Source organism: Tauraco erythrolophus, chromosome 31, assembly GCF_009769465.1.
Source record: "Tauraco erythrolophus isolate bTauEry1 chromosome 31, bTauEry1.pri, whole genome shotgun sequence".
Taxonomy (NCBI): Eukaryota; Metazoa; Chordata; class Aves; order Musophagiformes; family Musophagidae; genus Tauraco; species Tauraco erythrolophus.
The window spans coordinates 930,810-953,593 of record NC_141495.1 but is presented as its reverse complement, the minus strand read 5'-3'; the positions used below and the strand labels follow the sequence as shown (position 1 = coordinate 953,593).

The 22,784-nt window shown below is 56.6% G+C and overlaps 1 protein-coding gene across 1 annotated transcript; it reads right to left on the bottom strand.

The window, feature by feature from the left end:
* Positions 1–1,341: 1,341 nt before the first annotated feature.
* Positions 1,342–19,843, bottom strand: SPATS2 (spermatogenesis associated serine rich 2). Its single transcript, XM_086628556.1, has 12 exons — positions 19,725–19,843; positions 13,360–13,439; positions 12,969–13,077; positions 11,605–11,654; positions 10,211–10,469; positions 9,737–9,949; positions 8,415–8,550; positions 3,574–3,632; positions 3,031–3,140; positions 2,333–2,435; positions 1,717–1,949; positions 1,342–1,626 (listed from the first exon to the last, which is right to left on the bottom strand). The coding sequence occupies exons 1-12, from the start codon at positions 19,747–19,749 to the stop codon at positions 1,342–1,344; spliced, it is 1,662 nt and encodes a 553-aa protein (XP_086484682.1). The 5' UTR covers positions 19,750–19,843.
* Between the last annotated feature and the right edge of the window lie 2,941 nt (positions 19,844–22,784).

Genomic DNA, 22,784 nt, shown 5'->3' with positions numbered 1-22,784 from the left:
GGTTCCCTCCCCTCCCCAGCGTGGGGGTCCCTGGGGACACCCGGGGGGGGGGGACAGGACCCCCACCTCCTGCAGCGTGCTCTTAAAATCGCTCCTTTATTGAAAAAGGGGGGGAGGTGGCTCCCCCCTACCCTGGCAGCAGGGGGAGGCCAGTGGTGGGTATGGTCTGCTTGCCCTGGGGGGTCCCGTTACACGCCTGTCCCCTCATCTTGGGGCTGGGGGGACCCCTGGGCCTCCCCATTAGGTCCAGCTCCAGGCTGGGCATGGCCCAGGGCACAGGGGGGGTGTCCAGCTCTGCCATGGGGATGCTGTGTGTCCCCCTCCCCAACAGAGGCAGGGATGGGTGGCCATGCAGGGGGGGGCTGCCCCCCAGCCCCGGGCACCCCAGCAGGGGTTGGGGCACAGCCAGGGCAAGCTGGGGGGGGCCATAGCCCCAGGGCTGACCATGGGCACAGTCAGGGGGCAGCTGGTGCAGGCAGAGCCCCAGCCCCTCACCTGGGACTCAGGTCGGGGGGGGCCACTCCAAGGCTGCAGCTGCAGGGCCGGGGGGTGACTGGGGCCCCAGTGAGGGTGGGAGGCCGGGGGGGTCCTGGAGCCCCTGAGCCGGGTCAGAGTGGAGCACAAAATACCTGAATTTTGATGCCTGAAGGTGGGTTTTGTTTATTTAATTTGTTCAAGGATTTGTTAAAGAAAAACCCCCAGGATGAAAATTTGGGGGGGGGGGGGGAAGGGGGGGCCAGCAAACCCCAGGACACCCCCCCGTCCCGAGTCAGTGGCAGCGCCACAGAAGGACATGATGTCAGCAGCATCTTTATTTGAGACACCCCCCCCTCCCCGGGTCTGCTCCGCTAACTGGTATTGCTGGAAATTTAATTTAGGGACAAAAAAAGGGCTGGGCGGGGGGGAAGGGGGACGGTGGGGTTGGGGGGGACGATGTGAAAAAAAATCAAGAGGTTCCCCCAATGTCAAAACCAGAGAACAAAGTGTGGGGAGGGGTCCAGGTTCCTGCCTGTTCCCAGGGGAGGGGACACCCCCCCCTCAGCCTTCCCCACACGTCCCAGCACTCATCCTCGCTCCAGCACGAGGGCCGGACTGAGGGTGGGGGGCAGGCGCCCCGAGACGGCGCTTTCCGGAGGGGAAAGGAGAAGGGGGAGAGCCGGCAGCGAGGGGGGGGCGTGAGGAGAACGTAAAGCAGATGAAGGGGGGGGGGGAAAGGGGGAAAAAGAACAAGAAAATGGCACAAAAACCAAAAAGTGTAAACTTTCCTTCGTGCGTCGCCTCGCCGGGAGCGCCCTGCGGCACGGCTCTGCCGCCGGAGCCGCGGTGGGAGCCGGGGGGGTCTCAGGAACTGGCCCCCTCCTGCCGACTGGCTCGGGGCTTGCGCTGTGGCAGCGCCTTGGGCTCTGTGCCGGGGGGCCGGGGGGGCTGCGGCGGTGCCACGCTGGTGCCCGGCGGCTGAGTCGGGCTGGGGCGGCTGGCGGAGGCGGCCGGGGACGAGGTTTGCCGCCGGCCACCAGCCTGGCCCGGCCCGTGCCGGTGGTGGTTGCCGTCACGCCCGGGGGGGCCGATATGGCGCTGGCCCTGGGCCCGCGGCCCCGCTCCGGCTCGCCTGCTCCCCTGGGCAACCTGGAAGAGAAGAGGGTGGGCAACTGAGCGGGGCCGGCGGGAGCCACGAACGCGGCGCGAGCTCCCGGTGCCGCGCCGGGGTGCGGTTACCTCTCGCGAAGGCTGGGGAGGGCGGCCGCCGGCGTTCACCGGCACGGCCGCCTCCGTCGAGCACGCGGGCTTCTTGCCGGGCACCGTAAGGCTCTTGCCGGGCGCCGTAAGGCTCGCCGCCGGGGCACACGCCAGGGTGGAGGGGGCAGAGGTCTCGCTGGGCCGGCTGAGGGACGCGGCTGTGACCGAGCTGCACCGCGACCGGCTGGAGTAGCTGTTCTTCGGATGGGAAACTGGACGAGAAATACCCCAAAAGTGGGTGTTCTGCAGAGGGGACCCCAAACCATCCGCGCTCCGGCCCCACCAGCTACGGCAGTGCCGGCTCACGAATGCTCCAAGGGACAACGGAGCTTTTTTTCCCGGCAGGACAAAGCTTTGGTTGGTACAAGGGCTCGGCTAACCGGGACCGGTGCTCGACCGCGAGGGGAAGGGGCACGGACCCCCCCCCAAGGGAGAAGTGGTGGCAGCAAGGGGAGGAAGAGGGGAAACAAAACACCCGGAGCAGACAGCTCCCAGTCCCGTCACTATCAAGTTTCGGGGCATGGGCGAAGGGTTTTGGTGCCAGGGCGGCTGGCAAAGGGGTGCCCGAGCCCTCGGCTCCCCCCGTCCGGCTCACCTTGCCCGAAGGCGGCGATGCTCTTCTTCAGCGCCTCGAGGTCGCAGGTGAACCGTGCCACCCTGCCCAGGTCCTCGTCGTACTTCCGCTCGCTCACGAAGTGCTTCCAGGAAGGACACGACACACGCACGTTAATTAAACCGTTAATTAAACCGGAGTTTCGCCGACGGTGGGGAATTCCAGAGCGCGGCAGGCACGGGGAGACCCCCCACCCAACACCAAACGGTGTGCAGAAGCGTCGGAAAGCCAGGAGGTTACAGAAAAAGCGAAGCGCTGCCGCGATCCGGTGGGTTAACGAAGAGGATGCGGATGAAGGAAACATCTCCGAGAGAACGAGGTCACTTCAGGAGACAAGAAGCGACCAAGAAAACCAGGGAGAAATCGAGAGACCACCGACCGGAATTAAGGGATTGGACTTGGGGATTGGGTGCTGGGGGGACGGGTATGATCGGGGGGTGCGATTTGGGGTGGGGTCCCTGCTCAGAGGCGTCCAGCTCGAGCCGCTCTGCACGCCGGATAAATAAACCGCGTATTTACTTGGCGTCTTCGAGCAGGAACCTGAGGCCGGGCACCAGTGAGGTGGCAGCTGCCTAATTCCTACCACAGCCTCAGTGATGGACACGGAATTCCCGCCCCCCCCCGATCCGGGTGAGCTCAGGACTGGGCTGGATGAGGCGGAAGCGGAGCGAAAAGCTCACCTTGATGTCGGCCCTGAGCTCGACCAGCTGCTCCTCCGACATCCGCACTGCCACGTCCGTCATCTTCTTCAGGGCTTCTGCCTTCTTCTGGCGGCTCACCAGAATTTCCACTGCAGAAACCAAAACCACGGCTCAGGCAGCCTTGGCACCGAACCAGCCTGCCCGCAGTTCCGCCAGCGCCGCGGCGGAACACAGCAGGCTCCCCCCCGAGTGCCCCCCGCCAGCTCCGTGGTGCCGCTCCCTCCCGCGCCGAGTTACGTCTCCGGCCGCAGATGGAAGCTGAGCTGACCCAACGAGGGGCACGACAGGCAACTGCTTCCATGCCAACCCCATCAACGGTGGGGCCTTGGTGCTGCTGGCACCAGTGGCTCCAGGGATCACTCCCCACCCACACCAGGTGAGCTAAGGAAGCCTCTTCCACCTCCCCAGCATCGCCAAGATTTTCAGGAATGGCATCCCATGGAGGAGCATGATTTATGTCCCCCATCCTCTAAGGAGGGCACCTACAGCGGGCACATGTTGGTAGAAAGACACAAGTCTTACTTGCTTCTGCCTTGACTTTGTCCATTTCGGCCAGCAATGCCACCTCGCGATCCATGAGGCTGGGGGAAACGGGGAAAAAAGGCCGAGATTTAGCAATGAACAAAGAGGATGAGGAAATCCCAGTGGGAGGGCAGTGGCGGAGGGTTCCCAGTGAGGAGAGGCCGGCAGATGGCGGCAGGAACCCGCCGCGCGCCCAGCGCCGGCTTTTGTTCCGGCAGCCCAGGAGTTGCGTGCCGGCTTCGTGCCGGCTTGGCTGGCGCTGAACCCGTCCAGGCTCGGGTCAGCGCGGTGAGGCCTCGCCGCCAACCCGCTGGGAACGTGGTCACCTCACTCCGATAAAAGTCGGAGCCACCTTGGCAAGGGGGCAGGGAAGCGGCGGCGGCGGCGCTGGGGGAAGCTGGACTTCATCACCGAAGAAAAGCAAAGGCACGACGTTTTAACGAGTCCCTCGGAATGCGAAACTAATGAGCGGGACGAGGATCCACGACGGCATCCGGGCACCCGTCCCCTCCCAGGTGCCACATCGGAGGCACCCGACTGCGATGCTTCGCCCTGACGCCCTCGTTCGCTTCATGAACCCAACCGCATCGGCCCACGGAACCAGAGCCCTGAATTCTGGTGCTCTGTGCCACTTCCCGGCACGCACGGACCCTGCCCATCCCACCCCCCCGCCCTGGGCTGCAGGACCCACACAAGAGTGTGCCCTTCTGACATGGCACAGCAGGCACGAGGACACATCCTCCTGCCAGTTGGCACCACGCAGCCAGAGCCATGATCCAGGAATCCGTTACGATCTGAGGGTTTTTTGGCCACGGAGGCAACACCTGAGTGGGTCGCGGCATCTCCAGTGGCCGGGAAGGCTCCAGGTTGCCTCAAGTGTGTCTGTTGCCATGAGACCGCGGTTCCCCCGGGGCACCACGGCAGCGGCACCGCACGCCTACCCGGTGGCCAAATCCGGATGAATCGAGGCTGCGGAGCACCCTGCGGTAAAGCGGAGCACCCACAGCGGCTGCGCACAGGCTCCTGCCCCCGGAGACGCGCCCGCCGAGTAACTCGGGTCACGATGGAAGCAGGAGGGGGAACACCAGTCCTTCCACCTCGGATACTGGTTGGGGCTCTGCTCTGTGCCATCAGACTCGTGGAGACCCCCCCTCCCTGCAAACGCTGCGTTTGTGCTCCCCAAATACAAAAGCCAAGTCTTCTCCCGCGTGAGCCGTACGGTACCGACGGCACAGGCACGGAACGGTCCTCGGCAGCGCGCGGGGTCAGCCCTTCGACGCCGACCACGGGGCTTTTTTTGGAAGGGAGAAAAATTTTTCGCTCGAAAAACGGGCAGAATATTTATTTTCGCGAGCGCCTGCGAGGGGAACCGCAGAGCGTCTGAAATGCAAACTGGAGCCGCCGCTCCCGCTCCTCCGCGTGTCAGAGGAGCGAGGCAAGATCAATTTAAACAATTCCCTCCCAACAGCAGCTCTGACATTTGGCTCCTTCTGTTGATTTATCGCTCCATCCATCTGCCTTTTCCAGGCAGGAATTATTCCTGCTCGCGGCACAGCGGGGGCCCGATCCAGGTCGGGCACTCGCAGCCCAACCGTGCGAAGACGCCGCCGCGCGTCGAAAGCCGTGCTAATCCAACTTCTCCTCCTTTTCCAGCCATGCCCAGAGCGGTTCTGCAACGGGCAGGGCGCAGGGAGGTTCCCCCTCTGCCCTGTCCCACGTCAGCAGCAGGAATTCCCGGAGCGATACGGGCACCAACGGAGCCTTAGTGATTAATTAAAGTGCAGGAACAGCCTCGTGCCGCGGAACCCGGTTGCGCTATGCGGCACCCCGACGCCTCCTCCCTGGACACACGGGCACACACCCACCTCCTGCAGAGCTCAACCATTAGAAGAGATGATAGAGTCACAGAACGGTTTGGGTTGGAAGGGACCTCAAAGATCATCCAGTTCCAACCCCCCTGCCGTGGGCAGGGACACCCTCCGCTACACCAGGTTGCCCAAAGCCTCATCCAACCTGGCCTGGAACACTGCCAGGGATGGGGCAGCCACAGCTTCTCTGGGCAACCTGTGCCAGTGCCTCAGCACCCTGAGAGTGAAGAATTTCTTCCTTAGATCTAAGGAAGAAATTTATTCCTAATATATTCTTCCCTATATCTAAGGATAAGAAGTTACATCCTCCTTATATCTCAGGATATCAGATACAAGCCAGCTCGGACGAGCAGCTCCTGCAAGATGTCGTCTGCTCGTGAAGGACAACAGCCGTTTGCACGAGCACGTGAAGGAATTTGAGGTTGGTTTTCCTCGGAGCTGGAACACGACGATCTCAGACCGACTGCAAGCGAAGGGGGCCGGGAGCGTGGCCGGGAGCACGCCTGGCAGCTCTGCCACGCGGAAGCAAGGTCGATCCGCAGCACGAGGCACGCAGCGGAGATCTCAGAGCTTGGTTGTCTGTTGTTTTTTTTTTTTTTCCTCCCCTGATGTGCTACTTTCCCTATCAGCAGATAGCAAAATATTTAGGAAATTATGGACTGTCAGCATTCCCCCATCAGGTTACCCCATCGCCTCCAGCCCAGAGGAGCAAATCCTCTTGAAACAGGAGCCGAGGCAGCTACTGCTACGCCTGCCGCTCAGACTGGATGGATTTCGGAGACAGATTTATGCCAGGCATGACCCTGGCACTACAGCCTCCTCCTTCGCCCTCGCCTGCCTGCAACCACAGGTCCGACACGAGCCCGTCGTTGCACGAGAGAAGCTGAAGGTCAAGAACTGCAGGAAGCCTCGCTGGTTAAAGGACACCTGAAGGGCAGCCCTGACAGGCAGAAGTTAAACCAGTTCGAGCTTTGCTGCTTAAATATCCTGTTTCGGGTGAACAAACGTGCTTTTAAACCAGGTTTGCCTTTGGTAGGACGCCAGCTGGAGCGGCGACTCGGCAAGAGGATGTAACTATCGGATCCTGCTCTGTGCCCTGGGATTTAAAAAGACACTAATTATTCTCTGGGCCATGAAGGGAGTGGGGAAAACAAACAAACAAACAAAAAAAAAAAAAACAAAAGAAGGTGAAGGTACAATTTCCATCTCAGCTCGCCGGCAACGGCATCACTTTTGGGAAAAGGAAAGTGAATCTCCGCGGAGCTGCAGCGTCACCGCTGATCGACTGCGCAGCCCCGGCGCCCTGCCCGGCCGCTCCGGCGCTTGGCGTTTGCCGAGGGAGGATCCCGGTGGCCCCGTTCCAGGCGGGCACTCGCCTCCTGGCTCACGGAACCGCTCACGGAACCGCACGTCCTGCTTCCCCCCGCCACCGGCGCGGCTTATCGGAGCGCCGCGGCGGGATTGGACTTGAGCCTTTAACCTTTGCGAGCGTGACGCAAGTGTTTCACGGATGATAACGTAAGTCAAAGGGCGAGGAATCACCTAGGTGTTAGCCAAAAGAATGACATTTTCCATACCAGGGAGAGGTTTTTCCAGGTGGTGTGACTATGGAGAGGCAGAGACAAAAAAAAAAAAACCCAAACCCTTAACAAAACCCTGCTGTACACAGTGATAATCTTGAACCGGTCTCAGTATTGACTCAGTCGACAAAGCCACTAACAAAGTGGGAAATAATATTCGTAAACCCAAACCTGAGCCAGGGCCACGAATCCCTCAGCTATCCACAGGGTAAATCTCCTTCCGCCGCCGCTTTTCCGGAGGACGGGAGGTGCTGGGGGCTCCGGAGACCACGCGGACGCCTCTAACCCCACCCCTCCACTTTGGTCTAAGTCTCCCAAACTCATCCTTAAAGCCTTTTTGTCCGTATTTCTGGCACACGCTGAATTTAACTACAGGACAGCATTCCACCCGCTTCAGGAGAGCGCGGCAAAGCTCAGCGCGAGGAGGAGCACGAGGAGGAGCCGACGCCGAACGACCAAATCTGCCACCAGGCTCCGGACCGCGGCTCTCGGCATCGCCACCGCTAAACGCTCCTCTGCCTCCGGACGCAGCCGGCTTTCGACACGGATCTGCAAGCCTGCCAAGTCTCTGCTCTAACCCTCCAGCGCGCCGGCGGCGGCAGAGTTACTCACTCCAGGCTGGAATTCTCTGTGCAGCTTCTCAGGAACACTTCTTTACCGAAAGCAATCATGTTTGGATAACCAAGGAGAACAATTTCTCTTGATAGAGACTCGATCAGACAAGACACTGAGCGTATCTGATGTTGGGCCTTTCGGAATATCATCTCAAAGCACTTACCCAAACCAATAAAGACCTTCATTAAAAATAAAATAAAAAAAAAAGACACTCACAGGGAACATCATGCACAGTATTAAAAGCTTGGCTGGAAACGGGGGAAGCAAGGTGATCTTGGATGTGTACTCACGCCTTCAAAAAGATCCCTCTCTTCCATGTCAGCCATAATTTGAAGATCTCAGAGGTGAATGTTTGTTTCTAAACCCACACACAGCTGCACCCCGAGCTCCTTCCAGCATCACCAGTACTCAGACCTGACCGACAGTGCGTTACCGGGCGAGTTCCCCGCAGTACCTGGGTCCAGGACAACTGTCTCGTACAGACGAGCTCCACCAGCTCGTCAAAGACCCCGCTGGACACACCGCAGCCTCCAACAAGCCACGAGCATCCCACGGCAGGCGCGGGACGACAGCTCCAGCGCAGGGTTTGCCCAGCTGCGGAGCGCGGGACGTCGGCCCCGGGTTGATTTTTTACGACACGCTGACCTGCCGGACGCTGAAGAACAGGGCTGGGGCGTTCGACTCGCTTGTGTTCACCCTCTGAGCTTGACTGGCAAGCTGAAGTCTTATTCCAAATAATCTTATTCCACACCTGGAGCCATCCCTACGCTTAACTTACCTACTCTGCAGCTCAGCAAAGACCTGCTTCATCTTCTTAATGGAGGCGTCCATCTCCTCCTTCACCACCACCCGGTACCGAGCCAGCGAGACGGTGCAGCGCTGGAGATCCTTCACTGATTTTTCAATATTTGAACCTACCAAGAGACAGAGTGAACTCAAACAGCCGTGTCAATCACACTGCTAAATCCTCCCAGCAGGGAGAAATCTGAAGATGGCTTTCCTTCTTATTTTAAAACCGTACACTGCTTGGTTTTACATTTTTCTTTCCCTTCCCCATTACAGAGGCAGTAGGTTCAGCAGGGACCGCTTGAGAGATTTTCTTACTGGGGAAAGTTTTTTCCCAAGGCTCGTTGAATTTCCTTCTACGGGCAGGAACGTCCCTCCACATTTTCCAATACATGAGAGAAATCAAACGCAGCGCTGAGGTGCTTTTGTGCTGGGGACTGGAGACAAGTGAAACGCCGTCTACTCCAAAGCCCAACACGCCGTATCGCGAAATGATACGAAATGACTGTTTGCCTGGGGAAGGGAATTATCTCGGAAATGAAAATTAAGGCTATTTCCTCAAATCAGGAGCTGAAAGGACCGGTTATCGCTGCCGAGGTTATTCCCCGTGTCTCTGCTCGCCAGCGGGGTACGTCACCGTGCCCACGCTCTCCGGAGCTTGCTGGAGTGCGGTTGTCCCTGCCAAGCCACGTTAACGACGGCTCGTTACAGCTTTCCCATGTGGCAGGGAGGTGAAGCACCACCTCATCTCCCTAAGCTGATCACCACCACCACAGTCGGGGGCTCTGAGGTCCTTCCTGGACCCATTTGTTATCCTAAGACCTCAGCTGCGGAGAAAGCCCACAAAAGAGGGAGGGGGAGGAAAAAAAAAAAAAAAAAAAAAAGGAAAACATCCCGTAGGAGGCTGTCACTTCGTGTAACGGGGCCGGTCCGAACTCCTCCTGGCCTTCTGACAAATTCTCACAAAAGATGTGAAACAACCCAAAGGCTCCGCGACGGAGCGCGCGGAAGAACGGGCTAAACGTATGCGGCGAGAGCGGCCGCCTCCTCCCCGGCTGCGCCGGCACCGGCGGGTTTGCCGCTCCAGGCGCCGCATCGAAACTGCTGTCAAGATTCCCGCTGTGCTCAGGGAAGAGGAGGAGCAGCGTGCGGGTTATCGGCCGGATAACAAGCGGCGTGTTAGCTCGCATCAAAATCAAAGCCCAGCACGCCCCGCCGCCGTGCCCGGCGGTGACACCGCGAAGAGGCGGTGAGAATTCAGCCGCCGGCGACCTGCTCCGACGGCGGAGCGTGCACGGAGCCTCGGGGCCTTACCCAGCTTCTTGTTGGCAGGTGAAACCAGGACGTCTTCCAGCCGCGCTGCGGGCAGGGATGCAGGAGCGGAGGTGCTGGCTGTGGATCGGGACAGAGACCTGGTAGTGGTCCTCTGCTCAGGCCGCTGTCGGAGGGACGAGGGGCTCTGGGAAGGATGCAGGATGAGCGATTTTGTGTCAAAGTCTGCTATTCCATTCGCTAGTTCAGGCACTGCTGTAGGAAAGCACACTCGTTTGCAGAGGGAACGCCAAGAGGGCAGGGGAACACTGACCGCCTCTTTACCGCAACAAGCGAAAAAAAATTACAAAACAATCAGAAATCAAGGCGAGCTGCTCTTTCCCGAAGAGCCAGCCAAACCAACCAGTACTCAAAGCTGACCCAAAACAAAGACAGAACACAAAAAAGCAGGAGGAGGCAGCTCCTCTGGGTTTTAAACACCCGGCGCCCGTCTCCTGCGCCACTGGGCAGACTGACCTGTTCCACCGGGCACGCCTGGCGCGGCGGGATCGCAATCCTCCAGCTCTCTGGCATCAACTGAAAGCGCGTCCAAACCTTCGCTGAGCGAGTCCACGGACTCCGTGTCGTGGGCGCAGCCGTTGACGTGGAAACCGTTCATTCCCCCCTTCTCCGAGTGTGCCAACTGCTCCTCTGCAGCGGGCACCGATTTGGCGGGGTCCGGCAGGTCGGGGCTCGATTCGGCCGGCGGTTTCGGTTTGGGTTTCTTTTTCTTGTTCTAAGGATTAGGTATCCACACCACAAAGGGAGTGGGGGGGGGGGAAAAATGTTAAGCTTAATTCCTGAAGGGAAAATTAAGCTTGTGCTTAGTGGCTGAAAGGAGCTGAATTCCATGCTTTTCCAGCCAGCCTGGCTGTCGATCCTGTTAACAGCAGGAGGGATTTATTCAACAATGAGGATGGATATAGTGGCATTAACGAGGCACGAATGCCTTCTCCTCTCCGACGGTGTGCCAAGGAGAGCAGCGCACTGGTTATGGGATGAAGGGTGCGTACGGATGGGAAAGGGCCAAGAGGTTTGTGGCCGTAAGCCCTGGCACCAGCCGGGTCGCTTCCGGGGGTGCCGAGCGCCGAGGTGCTCTGCCCGGCCTCGCGCTAACGGATCTTCCCTCCTTTCCCAAGACAGGGCTGTTCAGTCGTGCTTTTCACATATTCAAAGGAGACCTTTTGAATAATTATGATTTTATTCTTGTCCTGGCGGGTTTAGATATTATAATATCAAGTGCTGAAACTTTGCAAATCTTTATTTAACCCTTTCACAGGGCTCTGGGCACAGAACTCGAGAAAGCTTACGTGACAAAGAGATGTATTTCCACGGAGCTCAGCATTAAACACAACTGTTCAGCTCCAAAGGTTACCGATGAAAAATGGAACAGCACGACTATCCGAGCAGTGAATTACAGAGCTCTGCCGAAATAAATGGACCTGATCAAGATTTACTCCAGTGTGGGGCGGTGCGTGCGGATCAGGGGTCCTGGAGAGGGTCAGCACGATGAAAGAACTGCAAGGACAGATAGTCTAGAACCTTTTCTTCAGCTGCTACATTCGACACGACGTGTCTGACAGCCAAATTGAACGGGAACGTGGCGAGAAGACGATGTTTACAACTGGCACCAAGTTCCCTGTAAATCTCACCCCCCTGACCAGCAGCGCCCAGTAACTCAGCGGTTATCTCCGCGCGTCGGTTCTGCGAACATCGATACACGCGTTTGCTCTTTGGTTTCTTTTCCATCTAAATCACGAGGAATGCCTACTGTTCTCTGGAGTCTAAATCCCCAAAATAAAAAGATGTACATCCCCAAAGTACAAAGATGTACTTTGATGCCTCAGCAAAGTAGATCATAAAAGTGTTACCTTTTTTTTGCCCGTCACAGTCCATTCTTTCAGTACCTCGCTGGCGTTGCCTGAAACGAGACGCGGGCGATGAGCAGCGGCCGAGGCACCCGCTGCGGTTCTTCCCCGGCCCCGTGGAAGTGCCTCCATACCTGGAGCCAGCTGAAACACTTCCTGCAGCTGAGTTTCAGTTCTCTTAATTGACTTAAAAGGATTAGTTTCATTTTTGCTTTGGGCACACACTGCTGAAGGGGACTACTCCCTCGCAGCACAGTGCCAGCTCTTCCCAGGAAAAAAAAAAAATTTTAGAAAATCTTCTCTTTGGGTGAGGAGGGAGGGGAAGGGCTCTTTACATGAGTGATGGGTGATAGAACAAGAGGAAATAGGTATAAGCTCAGTCAGGGGAGATTCAGGTTGGATGTTAGGAAGTATTTCTTCTCTGAAAGGGTTGTCAGCCACTGGAATAGGCTGCCCAGGGAGGTGGTTGAGTCCCCATCCCTGGATGTGTTTAAGAATAGGGTGGATGATCTACTCAGGGATATGGTTTAATGGGGATTAGGGACGGTTGGACTGGCTGATCTCTAAGGTCTTTTCCAACCTAGAAATCTATGAAATCTATGAAATACTACAGGTTTAGGCTCTTGGAACCCAGCTGGAGCATGTTCTGAACTCAGAGGGTCGCGTTCGGGTCAGGTGTCTGCTGCCCTTCTCTCCCCAGAGACGCTGGCGGTGTCAGGGTGGCCGCAGTCTGAGGAGGAGCTGTCACCTCCCGCAGGCCGGCGGCACAGCGCGGCTGTCAGCGGTGGCCGGCGCGGAAACGAGAGCCGCAAAGCGACAGGCGCTGTCACCAGCAGCAGCCTGTTTTCCCAAGGTCAGAAAACCCATCCAGACGCAGCGGGTCAGCCAGATCCAAGAGATCCGTGAGCCAGGTTTCAGAGTACAAACAGCCACGATGGAAGCTGAAGACGTTCCCGTTTTGTACACGGCAACGAGAGTTTCTGCCATTGCCAAACCTCCTTCATCTAAAGAGCTACCAGATGCTTAGCTCTGCCTTGACCCCCAGTTGAACAAACCTCAGCTAAAACTTGGGAAGAGAATCATCATCCCTCAGCTTTCTTTGTGGATAGGGCTTGTGCTCGGATGTGCTGAGAAGCTCCTCGAGCTCCTGCGACCCGGTGTACTTACTCACACAGCCCTTTCTAGCAACCTGATCTAGTTGGAGATAGCCCTGTTCCTTGCAGGGGGGTTGGACTAGATGACCTTTGAAGGTCCCTTCCAGCCCTAACGATTCTATGATTCTATGATTCTACAAAGGCTGTTGCTGCTGCCCGAGCCGGGCCGTAGCTCGGTAACGGACGCGTCGCGGAGCCGGCGGCAGCCGTTACCTTCCATAAAGGCCTGCACCGTTCTGTCCACGCAGTTGTCAAAGTGCTGCAGCACCAGGACGATCTCGTTGTTGCTCCGGTTGGGGACGATGGCGCGCACGGCGCTGATCTGGAGGGAGGGAAACGGGGGGGACGTGTGAACCGTTTGCGTTATCCCGCACGGAGCCTCCAGCAACCCTCCTGCAAGCAGGCGAGAAGCCGTAACCGATGACTTCCTTATCAAACTTTAATGTGCCGGGATGATTTAGCCTGAATCAAATTTTGCTTTTGACAGAGCTGCAGTTTGCTCCCAGACAGAAACATATTTCATCTCGGAGAGGAGATGAAGACACAGCGATCACGAGCTCTTCCACGGCACGTGGTGAGTTAAAGTCTCGGAAGACACATTTACCTTCTCCTTCATGTTTTCAAAGGTTCCTCCTTGGGCCATCACAGTGTTGGACTGCACATCAAAGATGAACCCAGACGGATCTGCGAAGACAAAGGAGAGGGAAGCTCTTTTCTGAACAATCGGCGCCGAGAGACATTTAGAAAGACACGGAGCCAGAGGTCAGCTCCGAGCTGTTACTTGGCCAAGGAGAAAAATTTAAATCCTACGAACGTACGGTGTTGGCTGGCTGGTTCTGTCGCAGGGCTGGCAGAGGAATAGCAGCTGCTGCGAGTAGAACGGATCGCACCCCAGCCTCGTGCAAGGACCGGATTCTGTGCGGACACGGCTGAACCTGGTTCTGCCAGTGCTCCCAGCGCTGAACTGGAGAAGCCGATTCACTCCTCGGCTCTGGGTCAGCCAAAACCCAAATCCAACCGCGGATCAGAACCGCCAGCCAAAAACCACACACGCCCCAACAGAGCCGGTGTGCAGATCACTGAAGCAGACCAGACCAGTACCACTCCTGTTTCCATACTAATCTCTTACTGAGCCCAGCAAAAAAAGAGTTAACGAAAGCGCCAGAGCCTTCCAGCGCCGTGGTTAACAATTTCCTCCGCCCGCAGATACAAATGGCAACCAGACTGATAAATGGGTTTGAAGATCCAGCAGCTTGTGCTCCCTGCCAGCTGCCATCTCCGAGGTAATGCCTCTCCGTTCCAGAGCAGACCCGTAATCGAGGCGGCCATCACCAACAGGTTTGCTCCCCGCCAGCGAGCAAAGGTCACATAAATCTGCAGGTCCTGCCACCTCACCCAGCCCTCGCCAGCGCCGCGGAGCACGAACTCGCGTTCCGTTTTCCTGCCAAAGGTCGGGAAAAAATCTCAGGTTTGCTAAAGACAAGGGACGCAGCTGTTCATCGGTGTGTTTTACTACGGCAGAACATGCTTCCAACTGGGATTTGAGCCCCGTTCGGAATCGGGAAGAACACGTGGCCCTGGGCAGGGGGTGACAGCAGGACCCTAGAGGTTTCCAGTGCTCCTATTTGGCGTCACCAACCCCCTTCCAGGGAGTTCACGGGCACATTTCCGCGGAAGGCGTTTGCTTGCGTGAGCTTTGCTGCCTCCAGCCCTGCGTGGAGCCAGGGAAGCTCCATGGAAGGAGATCACCTTCCATGGAGGTGGCTTCCTACAGCTGCTGCTTTGGGAATCTCCTGGGGGAAGGGACACTTGCAGCAGGTCAGGGTGCTCCGCGGGGACGCTCCCTCGGTCACTGCCCCTTCCGGCTTTAGCTCGGCGGATATTCCGAGCTGCTGATTCATGTTCTCCCCCTCGCCTGCTCCAAATAACTCGTACGCGATCCCGAGACACACCATTGACTCCCGCGGTCCCAGACATTGATGTAGCATTTAAACCACGATGCCTCCAAACACAGTGACAGAACCGTGAGCATGATGGAAAGGTCAGCCTCTTATTAAGGCCACAGATGAACGGTTAAATTCCTCCTCGCCCGTTTCAGCCCCATGAGCAAGATTTTCTCAAGTTTCCCAAGCTCACACGAGTTCCAGTTACCGACTTTCTAGTCCTTCATCTTGTAAATGGCTTTCAGACCCCCATCACCGGGAGAGAATTAGCAATCTTTTCTCAAAATCTTCATCGCAGAGCAGCCACCGAGGACCCAGGTGCCAGGGAAGATGAAGTTTCGCTCCCCCATGCGGCACGTTTTCAGCCTCTCAATCCCATCCCTTCCCCACCTCTCCGTTTGCGGTCGGTCTTACGAGGGACTGAGCTTATCAGCACCTCGCTCCGAGCTGCAACTCCAGCCCGAGTCCTCCCGGCCTCGAAACGTTTATCATGCACAAATTATGCAGCGGAGACGACACGGTGCACATTTGATATCGCCCCCGGGCGCTCCCAGGCATCATTAGAAGGGCTGCTGGCACGCGGGGCTCCCGCCGCGGCGACCATCTGCAAGAAGGGGCAGAATTTAAAACGCTCGCGGCGCCCGCGCGGGCAGCAGCCGGGCGGGCACCGGCGACTCCCAAGATTTTCTGGATTCACAGCGTTGTGGGAAAGGAAAGCTCCTTCCCGAAGCCAGGGCTCAGGCGAGGCGTGTTGTGCCCGGCACGATGCATCAGCCGGACGCTCGGACCGACGGCTGTGGCATTAAATCACGCACCGCGCGGTGCTGCCCGGTCGGTTCGGTGCGATGAAGCCCCGAGACGGCGCCAACGGCCTTAATTGCTTCTCTGTCCATAACTGCATCCCTCCAGGAAAATGAGGTGGTGAGGAATCTCATCCCAAATCCTTTAGTTTCGTGTTTCCGTGCTATTTATTGGACTGATCGACACAGGATCTCTTAAATAGAAAGACTAACGATGCCGGGAAGAACCCACCCTGTAAATATCAGCCTGCTCCTGCCGTAACTCCGCTAATTAGTCCTTTCTGTACAAAGCACGTGCAAGAATTAAAACTACAGACCTGGCAAATGCCTGCTCTGCTTCCCGGGATGCACGAAATAAAACCACTTCACTCCCTACACCTCGGGGAAGTGGAAACAGGGGCCACTCCAGCCCCCGCACCGAGTCCTGGCTCCCTTCGGAGCCACGGGGCAGGCAGCTGTTTCACAGGGAGAGGCAGAAAAGAAATAAAAGTGCCAGCCTGACAGCTGCACAGACCTCATCCCAACCAGCGATGCCAAGCACGCAAGAAGAAGGGGGAAAAGAAGAAGAAGAAGAAGGGGGAAAAGAAGAAGAAGAAGAAGGGGGAAAAGAAGAAGAAGAAGAAGAAGAAGAAGAAGAAGGGGGGAAAAGAAGAAGAAGAAGAAGGGGGAAAAGAAGAAGAAGAAGAAGGGGGGAAAAGAAGAAGAAGAAGAAGGGGGGAAAAGAAGAAGAAGAAGAAGAAGAAGGGGGGAAAGAAGAAGAGAGAAGAAGAAGAAGGGGGGAGAAGAAGAAGAAGAAGAAGAAGAAGAAGAAGGGGGAGGAAAAGAAGAAGAAGAAGAAGAAGGGGGAAAGATGGGATGGTTGGAAGAATTCATTCTGGGGTGAGCAAATGGAAGCTTCCAGGTATCCGATCTCCAGCAGAAGATGGATGGCAGCGGAACAGTTAGCCGTATTCATTTAAGGGCTTGGAAAAGCGGGAAAAAAAAAAAAAAGAAATCAAATATGAGATAAAAATGAACTTCTTGCAAATCAACTAAAATACACCCGAAGTCACGCGGCCAAAAGTGGGTGTTTGCGCCTGGCACCAAAAGCTGGCGGTTTCGGCCCAAAGCAGGGGCACAGCTCTCGGCACCCGGCCTGCTTCCCGTTTCCACCCGCGCTCCGCTTTCTGCCTCGGGCACCGGAGCGGCGAAGCACCGGCACCCGGCTTTCGGCGGAGCGGCGACGCCACGCCGGAGAGCCATCACGGTGATTCGAACCGCGGCACGCCGCCTTCCCCCTCCATCCACACAAAAAAAAACCCCGAAAAATCCAATCAAGCCCGCGCAGTTCCAGAGGATCGTGCTTGGCAGAGCGGCGCAGATGGAATTCCCAGGAATTCCTGGCATCACCCACGCCCTCGTGCCGCGATCCGATTTATCGGGTTCCGGAGCGCACGCTCGATATTCGCCGCCGCGCGTTTCCAACGTCAACTCGCTGCCGCGCGGAGAAACTCCGCGATCTCCCGGTTCGCCGATTCGACCGGAATCTAACCGCGCACGGAGGGAGCGAGCCGCTCGGAGCGCCGCCGCCGGCAAAGCCTGGCTTCGGCAGGGGCTGTTAAAGTACGAGCTCAGAATGAAATTTTTCCTACATTTGGGGTTTTTGCCAAGGCTCTGCTGCTTTAACGCCGCCGCTCCAGCGGAAAGCCTCCCAAGTGACCCATCCCAAAGACCTTTCGCCTCTACGGGATTCCCGGAGGACAGTTTTCCATCAATTGAAATGGCTCCTCGATGCAACCAGATGAGCAGGAACCCGAGCGCTGTTTTATTCAGGAGCTCGGCGTGCCCAACACCGTGGCTGACATCCGAGGGAAACAAGATTTATGGGATTGCTTTGTATCCCGGGGTCACCAGTCATTCCCGAGCCCGGTGGCCGCTTTCACTCAAATCAATTAATGGTGGCAGAGGGGGGGTGAGAGGAGCACACGCTCCGTGGCGGGGGAAAACCAGAAGCACGGAGAATCCAAGCTTGCTCCAGACAGCAGCAAACCACCACCATCCCTACTGGACTCCGGAAAAGTATTTCTTTAGAGGTCTGGCATGACTGGGAACACCTCTCCTACGGATCATCCCTCCCAGAAGATACCAGAGCTGAAACGAGCCTCCCAGTATAACCCAGACACGGACGCGCACATTCGGATTCTGAACGGGGAGGATTCCACGACTGGTTTGGAGACGGAGCAGTTTGCTCCTCAGCACAGACCTTTTGAGTAAAGAGTTACTTCCAGCCAGGAATACTCAGGAGGAGAACATGATCCCGTGCCCGGACTTTGCCTCCATACATTTTTCACGAGACGTGCAAACACCCTTCTGAAAAACTCGAGACGTTCACTCCGCTCTGCGGCACTTCCCAGGAACAGGTGGGCTTCTGATCCGGTTTCAGAACAGCCACGTTATTAAAAATAGGATTTTGTGTCCCCCCCCAACTCCTCTCCAGCCCTTTGTTCCGCAGAAAGGGGTTTTGCGTCGTGCTCCGAAAGAGAAGCTGAGCCGACATGCCTCACCTGGCCGAAGCACGCTCCTTTTGCTGGAAAACATTTGTTGACTGCATTAACATTCAAGAGCAGCAGAAAAGCAGGAATTGAAAATTCCATCACGGTCCGACCAGGATGAGGCAGAGCCGGCGGAGTCCGCGGCTTCAGCTCTCACCTGCCCCTGCGTCCGCGTCGCCGCGGCACGACGCGCCGGTTGAACAAAGCAGGGCGGGTTTTCCATCCCCGCCGGCGGAGGGAACGAAAGCTGCTCTGCATTCCTGCTCCCTCTCAAATATTTATGTCCAAGATCCCTTTACTTTTCTTTAGGAACCCAATACGTGCCAGCGGCTTCTCCCCACGACGCGCTCTGCCCAACGGCACCAGCTGTGCCGGCTCCCTCGACGGGCCAGGGATGTGCCAGTTCCCCCAGTTCCCTCCAGGTAACAGCTCCCCACTTGTCTCCCATGGATTTCTCTTGCCATTCCCCTACCTCGGCCCGTTAACCCTTCCTGCCATTTCAAGGGGTGTTTTTCTCTCCACACGTCCTCGGCACCGACGATTACCGCGCTCCGCTTCCGGAGAAGTCAATTTCTTAATGACTGGTAGTGAGGCTTCCAAGAGCACGGATACAAACACAGCCTTGGAAAAAATCGCTCGGAAATTACCCGGCACAACAATTTCCGTAACAGTTACTAATTGCTTCGAATCACGTATGGATCCGGCTGTCGGAGCACGGCCGGGCTCCTCAGGTACGCACCGTTTCTATGCCAAAGCTGCTTGGAAAAAAAAAAAATAAAATAAAAAAAATACAACCTACAGAGAACAAAAGCTCTTCTCCTGAGGTAGAGGACATGAATTCTCAAACCCGTTTGCCTTAAATTATTAATTAGTAGTCAGTTCAAATAAAAAGAGAGACGTAACCCGCAGCCCCCCCTTCTCCCTCCACCGCACGCACGCTTTGGAATTAACGTTTCGGGGGCGACAAATAGGATTCCGCGCTGGAATAAGCTGCTTGGCCACCCCACGAGCAAGGATAGGGAAAGGAAAAGCAGTTTGTTGGAAGACAAAGGGAAGCAGCTCCTCCTGTGCCCATCTCGGAAGATTTAATTAGGTCTGGCTCGAGTCGCGGCCCCGAGCTGAGCTGTCCCACCTCGATTCCATGGCTCGTTCCTTAATGGGATCCCTGGCAAGCAGTTGCCACAGGCAGGATGAACAAGCCCGAGACAGAAGCCTGTCCCAAAACCTCGGCGCCCACGGGGCGCTCCGAGAGGGTGGGCCCGGTTTAATCCCAGGAGAGACCCAGACTCCGCTCAAATTCATCCTGCCCGCACCCAGCGAGGGGATGTGGTGCACCAGCTGGGGGACCCCAGTAACACCATTAAAAAGTTTGGCTCCGTAACTCTTCCACCACTAAACAACGTATTTTTTTTTTCCCCCCAACAGTCTGACGGGGAAAACGATGCAACATTTTCATCACACGGGAACTGGTGAGAGCAGAACTGTCCAGCTGGACACCGAAATGCTGCTGAAAATGTCACAAATCCCAGCAGGTGACGCGATGTCACGGCGAGAGTGACAAGAAGCTGTCAGGTGACACCCGCAGCCTCGCGAGGAGCACGGCCAAAGCAATTAACCCCGCTCCTAATTGCTAACTTTGGAATCAATAGTGCTGTTTATTGGCGTTGGATTGCGCCGCGTCCACGCGCGTCTCACCTTTCGCGTTTTGCTTTTTCGACATCCCGGCGCGTTGGCGGCGGCGTTCGGCTCCACGGGGATGGGGGAGGCGTGGAACGCGGAGCCCTCGGGCAGCGTGGGTCACACACCACCCCGTGCCAACGGCGGGTATCTGGATTGGGACGGCCAAATCCCCGCGGCGAGGGTCTGGGGTTGTCAGGAATCTGCTGACGGGGCCGGCGGAGCACCACGGCTCCGTCTTCTTGCAAGCAACTTCTTGTCCCGAAGCCCGACTGCAGCAGTTGGCGTCAGGTTCTGGAAAAGAAAAGGGAAAAAGGAGAAAAAAAAAAAAATAAATATATCAGAAAATTGCTGCTGTGTTAGCCACGGCGCATCCCGAGTCTCCCAGCTGCTCGGAGCCGTCCCGCTCACGGCTGTTAAAATGTGTGTTTTGTTTAAAAGCGCGGTGAAACAAGGAGCCAGGGAAAAAGGAATGTTAAATAGAAAGCAACCCGATCCCTACGGATAGTTTCAACAGGCTACCATCAGACACACTTCACCGTGTGCTCGGTGGAACCGGGGAGGGTTGGATCCCATCCTTAAAAAAAAAAAAAAGCATTGACACAAACGTCGGCGTTTGCAGGCGCCAGCACAAACTCTTCCATCTTCCATGTGCCGACGCGGGCAGCGTTCCGGGGACGGCGAAATTCACCTTCCTGCCGGCCCCCGAAAACGCACGGATTCTCAAAACGCCTTCTCCGGTTATTTAACGGAGCACGGAACACAAAGCTCCCGCCCGAGCCGCTGCGGGGGCGGCGCGGCGCTCCGTGCGTGCGTTTTCCCGGTTTTCCGAGCTGGGGAAAGCGGGGCCGGCACGTCCGCGGCGCGGACGGCGACAGGTTAAACAAAGAACAACGGGATCCAGAGGGTAAGGAAACAATAGAGACCGCCGTGCCACGCAAACCCCGCTGACCCAAGGAGGGATCCAGGATCTGGGATCCTGCTCCATCACAAAACCTCGGAGCCGCGTTCCCAACGGAGCGGGGGGATAAACCGCACACACAAATTCCCGTTTCGACACGGAAAACGCAGGTAACCGAAGGCACAAAATATTTTCGGGAGGCTCCGTGTGTGTTTTAACAAAAGCATTTAATTTGCTCGGGAAATAACGAGAAGTTCAACTCCCGCCCGCCCCGACGAGCGGGATGGTTTTTCGGGATAGGGTTTAGGAGCCCGAGGAAGGCGGCCGCGCTCCGGCACCACGCGCGCAGCGGCACTGCCCCGGGGTGCGTCGACAAGTGCTAACGAGCCCGTTTTGATTTAAAAATCAGATGTTTCCTACCAGATTTTCATTTTTTAAGCTACACAGCAGCTCCAAACTGATTTCCACTCCGTGTTCCCGGCAATCCAAACCCGAGCCGGAGCCGGCGCTCGCTGCCTGCGCGGAAAGGGCCGTGCAGAGGAATTTTTTACCTGCCAAGAGTCCCCAAACGAGAGGTGGTTCACACTCCTGCCCCGCTCCTTCGGCTCTCCGGATCAAACACTTCCCCTCGTTCCGGTGCCTCGAGGTGCTAAAAACCACCCCAGAAAAACTGTGGCGCTCAGAACCACGGAAACCGGAGGATTTCGGGATTCAGGCGGCCGCCGTGCTCCGGTTTGCACCATTACACCCCGGTTTCACTTCCCAGCTGCCTGCTTTGTGTCCACGACCAGGAAACGTGCTCCGGGAACGGCCGGCGCCTCCCGTGATTTTAAGATAACGCCGGGAGGACCGCGTCCACGCGCCGACCTACGACACCGGAGCTGAACGCCCGCAGCACGGATCGCTCCCAGTCTGGAAAACAAACAAACGGGACAAACCCACCACTACGGGCGTCTTGACAATTCCATTTTTTTAAACGGAAACGGGTGAGCTTTAATCCGGAGGGAGCGCGGAAAGACACAGGTACCGACAACATCCTGGAACGCCCCGTCGGGGAGCGCTTTACCCGAGCTCCCTGGACTCATCCCAAACTTAATCCATGAAACAAAGGAACAGTTAAAAACTCCTCTCCGTGTCCCCGGAACGCAAACAACGGCGACAACATCCAGACAAAGTCTGGAAAGGAGCTGTGAAAAACCAGCGCTGCCAGTAAAGCCGTTATTGGGAGATCTCAAAACCACTACACCTTATCGCCCGGGAAATACAGTTTTACCCACTTCAAGGGAAAAAAATAAACAGTAATTAAGTCTCGGGGGGGAAACAAACAACATACAGCGGGTGCTGAATTATTCCGTAATTACTAAAGTAATAAAATAAGGGACTGGGGAGGAAAAAAAAAAATAACATCTGACGAGTCTGAAATGGCAAATTTCAGATGAAATTCTGAATTTTCATCTTCCTGGATGAAGATTTCACCCAATTAATATTTCACCCAATTAATATTTCACCCAATTAATATTTCACCCAATTAATATTTCACCCAATTAATATTTCACCCAATTAATATTTCACCCAATTAATATTTCACCCAATTAATATTTCACCCAATTAATATTTCACCCGACACACCCCGTGGTAAGAACCCAGAGCCAGGCAGCCGAACGCGGCCCCGGCTCACGTCCGAGCTGCCGGTAACGCGGCGTCTCCCCCAGCAGATCCGCAGGAAAATCCAACGCGGCGGAATTGTGAGCCGGAAGCTCACCCAGACCGGCTGGGGAGGGCTGGAAAACACACAGGTGGGGTTTTAAAACCCAAATGGGAATTTCGAGGCTGGAAAACCAGCAAAGGTTCATGGAAGATCAAACAAACTCGGTAGCGGTGGCCACCTCCTCCGGATAAGGGCAACCTAGTGCCGGCGCCGCGTGCCGCCTGCATCCGTCGGAACAGCCGAGTGTCGGTACGAGCTGCCGGGAGATGCAGCTGCTGGATTGCCATAAAATATCACCGGCACAACGGGATCGCCGGGGGAGCCACACGACCCGCAGAAACCCGGCTCCCATCACGGGCAGAGCGACCCAGCACCTCCCAGAGCCGCCGGCGCTCCGTTGAAATCCCAAATCCCACCGGAACGGCACGGTGCTGCTAAACACACAAATATCGGAGTGAGAAAGAAGGAA

Excerpts from the sequence above, each read along its gene's own strand:
- SPATS2 (XM_086628556.1), bottom strand. The coding sequence starts at position 19,749 with ATGTCGAAAAAGCAAAACGCGAAAG. Across the intron at positions 2,436-3,030 it reads AGCTCAGGGCCGACATCAAG|CACTTCGTGAGCGAGCGGAA; the intron begins GTGAGCTTTTCG and ends CCTTCCTGGAAG. Across the intron at positions 1,950-2,332 it reads CATCGCCGCCTTCGGGCAAG|TTTCCCATCCGAAGAACAGC; the intron begins GTGAGCCGGACG and ends TTTCTCGTCCAG.